At 38.1% G+C, this 13,452-nt stretch overlaps 1 protein-coding gene across 1 annotated transcript; it reads left to right on the forward strand.

Annotated features, from left to right (window-relative positions):
* Positions 1-1,050: 1,050 nt before the first annotated feature.
* On the forward strand, positions 1,051-10,032 carry calm1a (calmodulin 1a). Its single transcript, XM_079385700.1, has 6 exons — positions 1,051-1,225; positions 6,228-6,258; positions 6,459-6,602; positions 8,179-8,285; positions 8,660-8,795; positions 9,045-10,032. Exons 1-6 carry the CDS (start codon positions 1,223-1,225, stop codon positions 9,071-9,073), a joined length of 450 nt encoding a protein of 149 aa, XP_079241826.1. The 5' UTR covers positions 1,051-1,222; the 3' UTR covers positions 9,074-10,032.
* The last annotated feature ends 3,420 nt before the right edge of the window (positions 10,033-13,452 follow it).

Here is a 13,452-nt window from a genome sequence, read left to right on the forward strand (position 1 = left end):
CCCAAATCTCTCTAGCGTCAACAAAGACAGAGGACTTGATGCAATAAGTAACATTCCGACGAAAGAAACTAGTGCCTTTTAGGGAAGTAGTCCCTCAAGATATAAAGTGTTCTTAGACAATTTTTAGTACTGCGACCCTAAAAACTATTATTTTGGATGCCTTAATTTTATATATATAGATTCTGTTATTTTTTAAATTAATAACTGACTTTTAAATTTGTATTTTATATTCCTAAAATGTATTCAAAACATGCTCTCTCAAATTGGTGTGATTAAGAACAGAAATAAACTTAATTTATAATATTATATTAAAACATAATTATTTTCATCTTTTATTTATTTGTTAGTGAGCCTTCATTATTTGGTTAATTAAGAGACCAATTAATTGATTTTTCTCTGTGAAGAATGATTAATTTTAAATGTTTTTATTATAATCTTCTTTCTGTACGTATTTCCATAGTACTGTCACATGCACAACAGTTTTTGCCCCTAAATGTATATTGGAGGAATTTTTGCAGACGATATTAATTGGTAATTTGTGGGAAATTGTTTTTTTAAATGATCCCATATTTTTATCTGTAAAATGTGTTTGCATGTTTTTATTACAAAAATAAAGTGAAAATTAAATACTGGACACATGAATTTGAGTTATTATGCATTTTTATCACAGTATTACTCATACTGCACATTAATATAATTAATTAGTACAATAGGGCAGTGTGTAAATTGCTCCAGGAAAAGTTACATATTAAATACACATTGTAATCTGCACTGCTTACTCATATATTGAAATTATTTAATAAGAAAATACTAATTAGGGAACTAAACTTGCATTATTAATAATCAGAACCAGAATGAGCTTTATTGCCAGGTATGTTTACACATGCATATGCACATATGTTATACATTATATTAAATATGCATATTCCATTCTACATATTATAAATAATATTTCTTTATTAGCCTATGCTTTTCATTAATAGACATTTCCTTCTCGGCACTGAGGTGGTTATGATAAGTAGGTGGGCGGGGCTTCTGACTGCTCTGTGCGGAAGTGAGTGATAGGGATCCGTACGGCGGATGAATACACCATTGTATATAGTACCGGATCACCTTCAATACTCTGCGAGCGACAGTGGCACGGTGGAGCTTTAACTGAGAGCGGAGCAGCGCTGCAGTCTAGCGTAGATTAACAAACCTAGTCCACTCTCCACCCTCAGATATGGTACGTATACGCTTTTATCATGCACGACTCATTCATGAACATGTGTTCATATTTTATGCATTTAAAGCATTGCGGTTAATATATAGACATGACTAACGACCACCTGCTTGCTTCTTCTGCGTTTGCGCTCGTGCAACAGCAAATTTTATTTAATGTGCATTAGGCTCGGTTCTGTATTTCATTGCACTTCACAAACGATGGTTGCGTCTGATTATCATTTTGAACGTGTTGCAGTCTTATTGATGTCATAGTGCGGCAGGAAATATGACATACGCGTTTTATTATAGTGTGATGTGCTGGACAGCAGCAGACAGATGATCAGCTCACGTTCTTTTTAATAAGAAAACACAGTGCTTGTCTTTGTAACTGATGTTTGAGACAATATTTGCTTTGCTGTAGCGAATGATTTTGTTATAGACATCACTGACAGCCACTGTAGAAAATCAGGCCAGTCTGAATAAAGAGTAAAGAAAGATCTTAAAGAAAGAATTCACCCAGAAAAATGTCAATTCTGTCATCATTTACTCACCCCTACGTCGTTACAAACCTGTAGGACTTTTTTTCTTACCTGAGATGTTAGACAGAATGACAGCCTCAGTCACCATTTACTTTAATTGTATGGGAAAAAGATGCAATGAAAGTGAACGGTGACTGGGGCTGTCATTCCCCTTTTGTGATTCACAGAAGAAAGATAGATAAAAATGATGACAGAAGTTTAATATTTGATTGAAATATTTCTTGAAATGTTCAGACTGCTGTTATGTGGGTTGTGTTGGCTGTGGTTGACCTTTGTTTAATTTTTGAAGAAAAAAACTTATTACATGTATTGATGTATATACATGTAATTATGACCATGTTATTTGTCTTCGCTGCGCTTTTATTAGGTTTTTTAAAATTGTAATTGTCAAATCTGTCAAAATTAAGCAGGATTAATTGGCTTTATTTACTGGTTTAGGTTGGCACAAACATATTTGATTCATTTTGGGCTCTATTGACTTGTTGTGAAAGTAACAGGTCTGTTTGTTATCTGGGCTCCGGACTTGAATGTTTCATAAATCGTACAGCTGGATACCCAATGAGAAAATAAACAAACCTTTGTTTAAATGGTGCATTTTAGCTTAAGAAAGCAAACATTGTTCGTGAAGCATGTAAAGAATGTCCTGAGTGAGTTCAACAAAGTCAATGCCGACTCAGTGAGTCCATACAAACGCTTCTGCTTCAGCTTTTCCACAGCACAATGCCAGAAGGCTCAGTATAAATCATTTTTTTATGGATGTTATTTAAGCCTGTGCTGTTTGGTGAGAATTATCGCAGTTCTGTGATGAACTATGAATGGCTAGTTGCTGTGTGAGGTGTCTGTTTCCTCCCTCGAGTTGCGTCTTCAGGACCTTCCTGGCCATGATGCAGCTCTAGTTTCGTTGTTTTGTCTATACAGGTAGTTTTGCCATCGGAATCAGTGAGAAAGATAAACCTGTTTTTTTTCATCCATCAAATAGAATGGTGTAGAAACAGTCTGCACTTCTTCATACGGGCCTCTCTGGAAGCTTCTCTGAAATGACAGTCATGGTAAACTGCTTGAATGCTACAACAATGATTACACGCATATATAAGAGAGAATTTATTGGGTAACCTGGTAGCTAATTTGGCCAGATTAGCCATCAACGAATGGCTATTTCAGGGCTTGCTGTCTTCAAGGTGCACAATTGGTTTGGTTCATAAGAAGGAAGCTGCTTTCACAGTTGTGGTCATGAGTTTATATTCAGCCATCTTCCTGTCTTAGGTGCTAAGTTGTGGGTATATTGGTGTTCATTTTGTGAAGAGAGACAGTTACTGGAACTAGACTCAGTAGAGTGTTTGCATCTGTCAGCATGATGGTTAAGGGCCTTGGGGACTCCCTGTTAACATGGTGTGAATGTGGCAATACCACACTCATTATCGTACACTGGGCGTCCCAAGCGCCAGGCCAGCCTTCTCTCAGCTGCTCCTGCCGCTTGGTGAGTCCTAAATCAAGGCTAGATTCCAGGCAACATTGCGCAGCGTTTTCAGATCCAGTTCAAATTCCTGGCAGTGGTGTGCGATGTTTGAAGTTTCGCTGGATGGCAAATAGCCTGGAAGGCTTCCAGTAGAGGTGCAGGATCCTGTTCTCCCCCATCTGCTGGAGAGAAGAAATTATCCTTTATGGACGCGGCCTGTGGGGAATCTGCGGACGGTGTATTATCCACATTGATTTTTTGGGGGAAAGAAGCTGAAATATTTATTAAATGAACACACATTTGGATATTGTTACAGGTTTTTGATTCACTTTGATTAGATTTTCTTCAACATGATTCCATTTCTGATTCATTTTGACTGATTAACTTGGGCTTATTTCAAATATTATGTCTATTCTCTCTCTAACAATGCTGTAAATTATACAGGGTAGTGTTTCAAAGTGATTCAGATCAGCAACTATTCATTAATTATTAAAGTCACCATAAAACCCAAATTGATAATTCTAATTTCTTATGAAATTTTGCATTGGTTATTGTTAATTATTTAGCCACGCACATTATTATATATGCATATTATTTAAAAAAGTAAACTTTAATCAGAAACATTGTCCAACCAGGTGAATTGTAATCCCTCCCCTCCAGCAACCTGTGACTACATGAAGCTATTTCAGGATTTGGCAAACGACAAAGATGCAAATAAATTCCAAATGGACAAAATCAAGTTCTACATTACTTTCTCATTCAAGAAGTAGTTTCAGTCAGATATATGTCACAATAAAGAAGAAAAGACAATTCCAATTTTCCCTTTCATGCTGACTTTTAAAAGAATTGCCTCTTAAGAGTAATTTATTTTGGGAAGTAAGCTACCAGAGGTTTTTTTTTTTTTTTCCGCAGAGGTCTGCGGAATGCATTTGTTTATTTTTACCTCTTTTTTTTTTTTTTTTTTTTTATCAGAATGTCGTAACTCAATCTTCCAGTGAAAAAACAGACTCCTCCGGTGACATATGCGGGACATTTTGTCCTCATACACCCTGCCCCTTTCTTATAATTGACCGAAAGTTCGCATTCAGGTCTGCCTGCTTCCAATCAGCCACTGAGGAATTAAACCAAATCTCCACACTTGTACGCTTTCTTTTCAATAATACGATTCACTCTGATGTATGTGACAATATGGAAGATGTGATCTGTAGCTACTTTCAGCTTTAATATCCAGGTACTTGAATAAGAGTAAAGGGACATATCTTCATATTTAGGTTACATTTCAAGGGAGTTATGGACAGCATCCTAATTGGAACATGTGCCGAGATGCCTTACACAACAGTATAGTCATAATTGGGCAGGAAGGGACCTTTGTAACTCTCCAGGTCATATTTTGTCCCTACCTGGATTTGAACTCACAATCTTTATGGTAGCGGCCTGGATCTTTAACCTTCAGGCTAACAGGACCCCTAGGGAGGGACATGCTATAAAAAATAAACTTGGTCACAAGAGCAGTGAGACGGGTGAGATAATCCGTGCAGGGAAAGGTAAAACCTGCCATTGTGTTCGCAGACGGAGAGAGGTGTTTGCACAATTAGCAGAGACGAGATGCCACTCAGATGATCAAAGAGATAGAGATATAAATGCAAACCCACGGCTGGCTGTAAACTGAGATGACCGCAGGTAAAGTGATGGGTCATTTGATTTAGACAGACAGACCTTAATACCTATTTTGATTTAGCTGTCATTCTGTGTACCTGTCGATCTACCTCTGAATACATCCTACTTTGCTTGAGTGACCTGATGGGACGCCCATTTGACTAATTTCAAATAATGGAAACGATCTCTGACCCTTGGCTTTGTAACCGTAGTGAGCTGCTGACGTTAAGCTTCTCAAAAATCGGCCTAATATCTTGCTGAGCGATACCCAATGCGGCCTGGGAGGTTGGTACAGTAACACTGGCCTCAAGGGTCAGGTGAGCTCTCTCGGGGTCCGTTGTTCATCAGCCTGATCAGCCAGACTCACCTCTACGTGCTTCAGGTAACGTCTACTCCCAAAGACCAGAATGCCTCCAAAGAGACCTATCATCTACCCTGAGGAGGACTCTGTGTCATTATCCATGGTCTACGATCTCCTCGACCAGCAGCAGTTCTTTTATAAAGAGCTGATCGAGCTACAGGAGAGAAACTACAAGTCCTTCCTGCAGATGCTGGTGGACTCCACCAACAGCCGCATTGACAGCGTGGTCCGAGATGTCCAGGATTTGAAAAACTGTCTTCAGCACTGCCGGACTGAGCTCGGGGATGTCAGACGGCAAGGCGTGCAAAACGCCAAGCGGGCCGAGAGCCTGGCAGAAGGTCTGGTGATGATCCGAGGAGCGGTGGATGGCCTGACCTCATTGAAAAGCCCCACCGCTGAGGTCAAACCCAGGAAAGCACCAGTTAAAATGGACAGGCAAGATGTAAAGAAGACTGATGGCTGGGACAATGAACCCAAGGCGAAGAGGCTGGTGGCTGATTTGACTGACATTCAGTTTGATGGGATAACGGTTGTGTTATCAAGAACTTTGAATAATTTAGCTGTTTTCATTGTGGTCTTTAAGGGGATGTTCAGTCACCATTAGTTTATGAATTGGAAGACAAAGTGGTATTTAGTCTTGTTTGGTGGCATTGATTGGTTAATCGGGCTTCTTGAGTTTTCAAGCAAAAGCTTTGAGTGTCAGTGTCAGGAAGTGATGGATGGAGCAGATAAAGTAGACGTTTTTGATTTTTAAGAAAGCTTTATGAAGAGCATTTCATTTAGTTTGTATATTCATTGTATGGTTAAGCTCTTCTATTCATATTTTTTACATTTTAGACTCTGGCTGTGCAGTGGTTTGAACTTGAGTTTGTGATTATTGTATTCTTCCTGACAGGACATCTGTGCTATTGCGGTCTGCTCAGTTTGTAAAGTGCTTCGCACAATAAAACGATGAGTTATATATGTTTACGACACTCATTTACTCATCACTTTTTTCCATCTCCATTTCCAGGCTGACCAACTCACAGAGGAGCAAATTGCTGGTAAGCCAATCTGGGTGTGTTTGTGGTGTAAACATGCCCTGAATTAACTCCATTGTCAAGGATGAATGTCACATATTAACTACTAACAATCAGTACACCTGCCCTTCATTCAGCCAGATAATTCAGGAAAATGGATCTTGTGAAAATTAAGTTTTATATATGCAAGGTTTAATGATAGTTTTTCATCTGTTTCCTCACAGAGTTTAAGGAGGCTTTCTCCTTGTTTGATAAGGATGGTGACGGTACCATCACAACCAAAGAGCTGGGCACAGTGATGCGCTCACTTGGGCAGAACCCCACAGAGGCCGAACTGCAGGACATGATCAACGAGGTGGATGCTGATGGTGAGTTGGATTCAGTTCAGACTTCAGAAATGGAATGTAATATCATGATATGCTACCTACACTACACTAACCTTAAGGTTAGGGTTAGGAGTTAGTATTTGTTTCAGTGTAGTGTAGGCAGTCAACACTGTGATTCAAATGGCCAATGAAATCTTTGGAATCAGCTAAAGGGTGTGTAATTTTTTTTCACACCTGCTTATATATCCCTTAAGACATAAATGACATTGCCATTTTTTATTAAATATTATTAAATGTTATGTTCTTTTCATTTTATTTTTGACTATTGACAAAAATTATGCTAGGGACACCTATCGACTATCGAGAACTCTGTGATTAAACTGTTATCTTGTTTTGTAATTAGCTTGTGTGCAAGCAAGCAAGCTTTCAGATAACACCAAAATGTAATACGCCTGGGATGCTTCTCCTGTTACAGAGTTGATGTAATTAGTGTTCTAGTATGCAAAGGTGTCTTTACAGAGTGTCCTTTAACGTTAGTGTCATTTTAACTTGTCGTTAGATCATGCAGAGAACACTGGGATTCTGATATACTGATTATTTACAGATGGGATTGTGTGGTGTGGTATGGAGTAATTTTTGTAGGTCAGACAGCAGTAAAGCCTGTTGAATAACAGCAGGTAATAAAGTCCTCATGGAATCCTTTACATAATCCACTTTGGCAGTGGTGGCAATAGAATCGAGAGAGTGATTGTGAAGAGCTCCAGTGAGAAGAACATGCAATGTGAAGAAAACACACACACACACACACGCAAGCACGTGTCTACATCCACATTGTCAGAATACACACGCAGTGTGAGCCCTGTGGGAATGGCTATAGTGATAATTTTCACACACGCATGCACACAGGAGGACGTCATATTTGTCCCATGTAATGGAAATATCCCACCTCAGCTTGGTTAAACCTCAAGGGAATGAGAAACACATTTCAGCCTGAAAAAGCCAGAACTGTCAACATTCCTTGTTTAGAATCAAATTAGAAATGGAAAAAATTGATAAATGGCTGGCATTAAATTCTGCACTATTTTGTCTTAATTAATTAAATATGAAAGTCTAAAAGCTAAAATTAATCATTTTAAATGCTACGAGTAAATTTCAGACATTGCAACATTTACATGAGAAATGCATATTCATTTTGAGATTAAAGATTACATTTAACTTTTATTATATTACTAGTTTTTTTTTAAACTAACAGTTACATATAAAAACCACCCGATATCCAGTAAATAAAAACTCTATTATTGATTTTATGTGTCCCTAATTCAATTTATTTTATCTCACAATATAAGAAAATAAACATGACGTTCATTCCTGTGACCTTTCTTGTAGTGTTTACAGTGCATCCTGGAGAGTGTTTGCTGTGACTCTCTCAACTAGGACTAATTCAGTTCAATTAGATGACACTCAGACACACTAAATATGTGTTATTAGACCTCATTACTTCTCATTATGCTGTATTGACTGCCCTGCTTTTGTCCTGCATTCTGCATCCTGGATAGTTTATCCGAGTTGTCCGAACATCCCGGACTAGATCTGTTTATTCTTTTCCTGTTTCTTTCAGGTAATGGAACCATTGACTTTCCCGAGTTTCTGACAATGATGGCCCGGAAAATGAAAGACACCGACAGTGAGGAGGAGATCCGCGAGGCTTTCAGAGTGTTTGACAAGGTCAGTGCTGAAAAGAGAGCATTGTGGGAAGATTATTTATTTTTTTGCTTCCATGGAAAGAGTGAGGAGGCAGGAAAAAACAAATCAACCCTTGGAAAATTAAATAACAAGCCCTTGTTCCACGTAAAGCTGCAGCTGGTTGATGGCACAATCATTTCCACAGTCAGATATCTCTCCCTGCAGGTTTACTGGGACATTTGATTGTCAAATGTTTAGGAAAAATCCTCATTGAACTCTGCTGCCGCCCCTTTTATCTGCATTACGCTTCCACAATACGTCATTACTGTTTTCAAAGTCACCTACTTTGGATTTAGTGGTTTAATATTTTAACAGCATGACATGGCTGACTTATTGATCCTGTCTGTCTGTGGCAGGATGGGAACGGCTACATCAGCGCAGCAGAGCTTCGCCACGTCATGACAAACCTGGGTGAGAAGCTAACGGATGAAGAGGTGGACGAAATGATCAGAGAAGCTGACATCGACGGCGACGGTCAGGTCAATTACGAAGGTACGATGCAGCTGTGTGCTGAGATTACCCAGAAAGGGTTGCTGTTTTATGCAGATTAAACATTACTTTTTGAAATTGCCACTTCAATCACAATAATGTAGTTTGGATTTGGATAATGCAAGGTTATTTGCATGTACATACAAAAATGGAGATCAATTTAAAGGAGCAGTCTGGAAACTAGTAGGTTTTGTGCTTTGTTGTGATCTTGAGCGTCATGTCTGATGTGTCCATCTCTCTTTCTGTCCACAGAATTTGTACAAATGATGACGGCAAAGTGAAGCTCTTCTGTTCTCTCCTGACCTCTTTAGAAGACAAAAAAAAAATCAGTCAAATGTTTTACCTCTTACGCAAAAATATTCATTTATTCATACTGTTTCTGTATAGAAAAAAACTAAATGTTAAAAAAGGAAAATGTCCATATATAGAAAAAAATATATAAAAAAATAAAACCAACAAAAAAAGACAAACATAAATGACCTGCATGTACTGGTTAGTGGTCCTGTTCCCAAAGACCTGTTTAGACATCTACAAAAAGATCAATCAATTAATCCTGATATCAAACCTTCAGAAACTAAAGTAAAAGCATCTGGTGAACTGCTTAACTGGTTCCATTTGCTAGTGGCGATGTTTGGGCTGGCCAATCGTCTTCTACTTCCTGTTTCTGTTCTACATGCATGCAGCTTGAGTTCAGAGCCGCTATCGGGGCGGAAACCTCAGCGATGTCTGTCGGAGCGTTCTGGGGGTGAATCTAAAAGAGGTTTGAATATGGTTTGGGGGCGGTGGGGTGGGATTTCGGAATCTGCATAGAGGACGAAAGAACGGGACCTTTGCAGTTTGCTTCAATAACTAAATAAAGAGATATTTTTAAGAAAAATTAGCAGTTAAGAGATTTTAAACTATGTTTGGCATGTCAGGAAAGTTTTGTTTCTTTGTGCATTGTGCCCGAAAGTAGGGGCGTTTAGCGGGAGGGAGTGGCTTGGGAGTTTCAGGGCGTGACCTTTCACCTTACATGGAAGCGTTTTTCGGTGACTGTAACCATAAATGTTTTTATCTTTCGTTCTTCTCTGGGCTCTGACTGTGAGCATGTCGATTTTCTCTGGAGGGAGCAAACGAGGTCTTTGGCCGCCAGGGGTTTGTTTCGACTGCCCACCTTCAGTTCTGTTTATGTTCATTCCAAGTTGCACATGCTCGTCTTTTGATTTTTTTTCCAATAAAAGAACATGAACTCGAAGCTCTCAACCTTGTTTGTCCTTTTTGTCATCCTCTACTGAAACAAACATTTAGGGAAGCTTTTGCAGCCAACCTACAGACATCACCATGGCAACCGCTCTCATTCTGTACGTCTCGGTATATATGTGTCATGTTGCATGAGCGCTGATCTATCCGAGCGCAGGCTTGAGCGCGTCTGTATTTGGGAATTTTAGGGGTTGCCTGGCAACCTGGATCTATGGCTCTGGCGGATGAGGGGGATATCAAAAACCATGTTGGAGTTGGAGAAGAGACTCTGGAGAGATGGAGAGCGTGTGTATGTGTATGTGAAAAACTACAGCTGATTAGATCCACCTCCTGTAGTCAGGCAGAGTTTATCTCTACAGTATGTTCCTTTTTTACTGGAATTATTCATTCGCATTTCTCCAGTTGGAGCTTTACCATCCGATTTAATGTAAGACTTTTGCACTCAATTTTCAGACTCTCTTAATTTACAGCTATTTAAAGCTTGAGCTCAGTGACAGTGTGCTCGGGGGGTGTGGAGATGATTGTGCATCTACTATGTGCTCAGCAGTGAGAAACAGGATACAGTGACAGGCGTGTGGGAGGAGAGAGAGAGTGCTAACAGCCCACTTCTCTCTGCCCTTCTGACTGATGAGCTAACACGTGGCCAAGTGTGTGTGTGTGTTAAATGCATTACTTCATCCAAGAAGAATAATCAGAGAATGGCTGAAGGCTTCAGAAAATGTTTGGCTGAATATGTAGAATATTCTGGTCGTGCGGTGCCTCTGAGATATGGCAGAATGTCTTTTCATGGTTTGTTGCAGGCGCTGGTTGGTCACACTCTCTATGTCCTCTCTGGCATTATGGGAAGAATCTAGAGCTAGAACAGACTAAATGTCTCACATACAGTAAATATAGCATGTTTATCACGGCTGAATGGCACCACGTAGATATAACACACGCATGTAGGGGGTTCATAAATCTGAGACCACATTGCAAATCTGGGATTTTTTTGATAAACCCTAGAAATTTGTTGTTTTCAATAAAAAAATAATAATAATAAATTTCATATTTAACACTTCAGAATATCTTGAATATTAATATTCTTAAAAATATATTTAATATTCTACACCACATTCTAGGTCACTAATAAAATGTTAATTTTTCAAATAAACTTGTACTCCAATTGTTATTAATTTGTAAGATTTTTTAAAAATTAGAAATACTTAAAAGATAAGCTTGCGTCATTTGCATTTTTAATCTAACTAATTTTGGGACATTTTTTAATCTCTTATTTTTGTGAAAGTCAAGCAGTTCAATCAAATCTTTAGTTAAAAAAAAAAAACATATTTAAAATTAAATTGTTATGCTGATATAATCTGCCAGATTTATTTATTTATTTTATTTTTTTGGTATTAAATTAAACAATTTATAAGATAAGCTTGTTCATATGTTTTTTTTTTTGGCATGTTTAATGTAACCATTTTTCTCAATTTGTGTAAAAGTCAAACATTGGCAGTTCAATCAAACAAGTTAAAAAAATATATATTTTAAAAATTGCAGCTGATGTTACTTCTGCTTTTTTCATCCATTGCATGATGGGATGTCAAATTGAGTGCTTTACATTGTGAGATTTAATGAGATATAAAATTTATGCATATAAAATGTTAATACCACACACAATATCCATGCATAGACATCCATGGAAGTGCAAAATATTTATAAAGAGCTTGTTTGTGGAAACAGATGAAAGGTAATACTCCAACACATCCCATTGATTCCCTATCCTCCGAATGAACAGTCAGTTGCCTGCAGAATCAGTAAGCTTCAGTGGCCTGCTGTGACCTCAGCTGAGCACAGACAGTGAGACACACATATATACTTAATTAGGACATATAATGCAAATCTATGTAGATCTGAGAAGTTATAGATTTAAAATCCGCAGTAATGCTGAAATGACACACTGCAGCTTTAACTGCTCCAGGGGTCTAGTCATGTGGCATATTCTATTCCAAACACAAGCTTACTCATGCTTACGACAGATTCTGTCAAATGCTTTTTACCTCTTAGGACCCAGGCCCCTCCTCCTCAGCAGTGCTGAATACACAGTCTCTAACTAGTGTGCTGCTTCAAAGCACACGCAGTGACGACACTGTGAAGGCCTGTCATTCACTCATTTACTCTGTATTCACACAATGTCAACAAGGTTATCTTATCCCAACTGCTTCCTCCTTACCCCTGAGCTGGCAAATCATCCGGCAGAGTATTTTTAATTTATACCTGACCCAGGGTTCAGCACCTCCTCTACGACATTAAAAGCACATGCAGCGTTCCTGCAGCCCTCCAGCTAGGCAGAGGGACGGGCTTCAGACATACCAGACTATGAGTCATGTGCTTGTATAGAACAGCTCCCATTGCAGCAAGGCATGTAATGTATTAGGAGCTTTTGTCATCTGTTAACACCCTGACCTGCTCAGATGAAAAGAAAGGGATCTCAACCAGGGGTACATGGAGGTACTGCAGGGTGTTAAATTATATAACAAGATAGGTAGAGAGTTAGTTAAATTCATTAGTTGTTGATTGGATGGAGGCAGATCTGACTTATACAGTATTACCAGAGAGAAGTCTGTCATTTCACCAAAAGTTATGACGTTCTAATTAAAATTAATGAGGTGAGCTTTTTTTAATGAAAATTAAACATATGCATGGATGAATTCTTCACAAGAAGATCATCAAGATGCATTTAGAGAACAGATGACTTTTCAATTTCATGCCAACTTTAAAGGAAATATTTTAAAAAAGAGGTGTACAGAACATCTTTGTAAAAAATAAAGCATATGCATGGATAAAATATTTTAAAATGAGATTATTAAGATATATATTTAGAAAACAGATGAAAAAATCTATTCCGATTGGTCAATTATCACAATGCGCAAACATATATTTGTGTAAAATACCATAAAACTATTCCAATCAAATGATTTTCTACAAAACATGTTTTATGATCTCAGATTTTTCTTTCTTCTCATGCAATAAAAGGATTTTGACTCAATCTATATATCAGTTTATTTATCTATTTTGTTTATACACAATGTAATAAGTGGGACAATCTCAGCTGGTCATTATCAAAATAAACCATTTAATAGATGTCTCTGCTTCATGTAAGAGTCCCTGATCACCTTGTCAGACTTTGAAAATTTGCTTAAAATGTACTCACCCTCAGATGAGTTTGCTTCTTCATTGGAGTATTTGGAGAAATTTAGCATTACATCACTTGCTAACCAATGGATCCTCTGCAGTGAATGGGTGCCGTCAGAATGATAAAACCAACACAATAGTCCACAAGTAATTCATACAACTCCAGTCCATCAATTAACATATTGTGAAGTGAAAAGCTGTGTTTGTAAGAAACAAATCCATCATAGAATCATATTTATTTGAACGG

Source organism: Barbus barbus, assembly GCF_936440315.1.
Source record: "Barbus barbus genome assembly, chromosome: 30".
Lineage (NCBI taxonomy): Eukaryota > Metazoa > Chordata > Actinopteri > Cypriniformes > Cyprinidae > Barbus > Barbus barbus.

Excerpts from the sequence above, each read along its gene's own strand:
- calm1a (XM_079385700.1), top strand. Across the intron at positions 6,259-6,458 it reads CACAGAGGAGCAAATTGCTG|AGTTTAAGGAGGCTTTCTCC; the intron begins GTAAGCCAATCT and ends GTTTCCTCACAG. Across the intron at positions 8,796-9,044 it reads CGGTCAGGTCAATTACGAAG|AATTTGTACAAATGATGACG; the intron begins GTACGATGCAGC and ends TTCTGTCCACAG.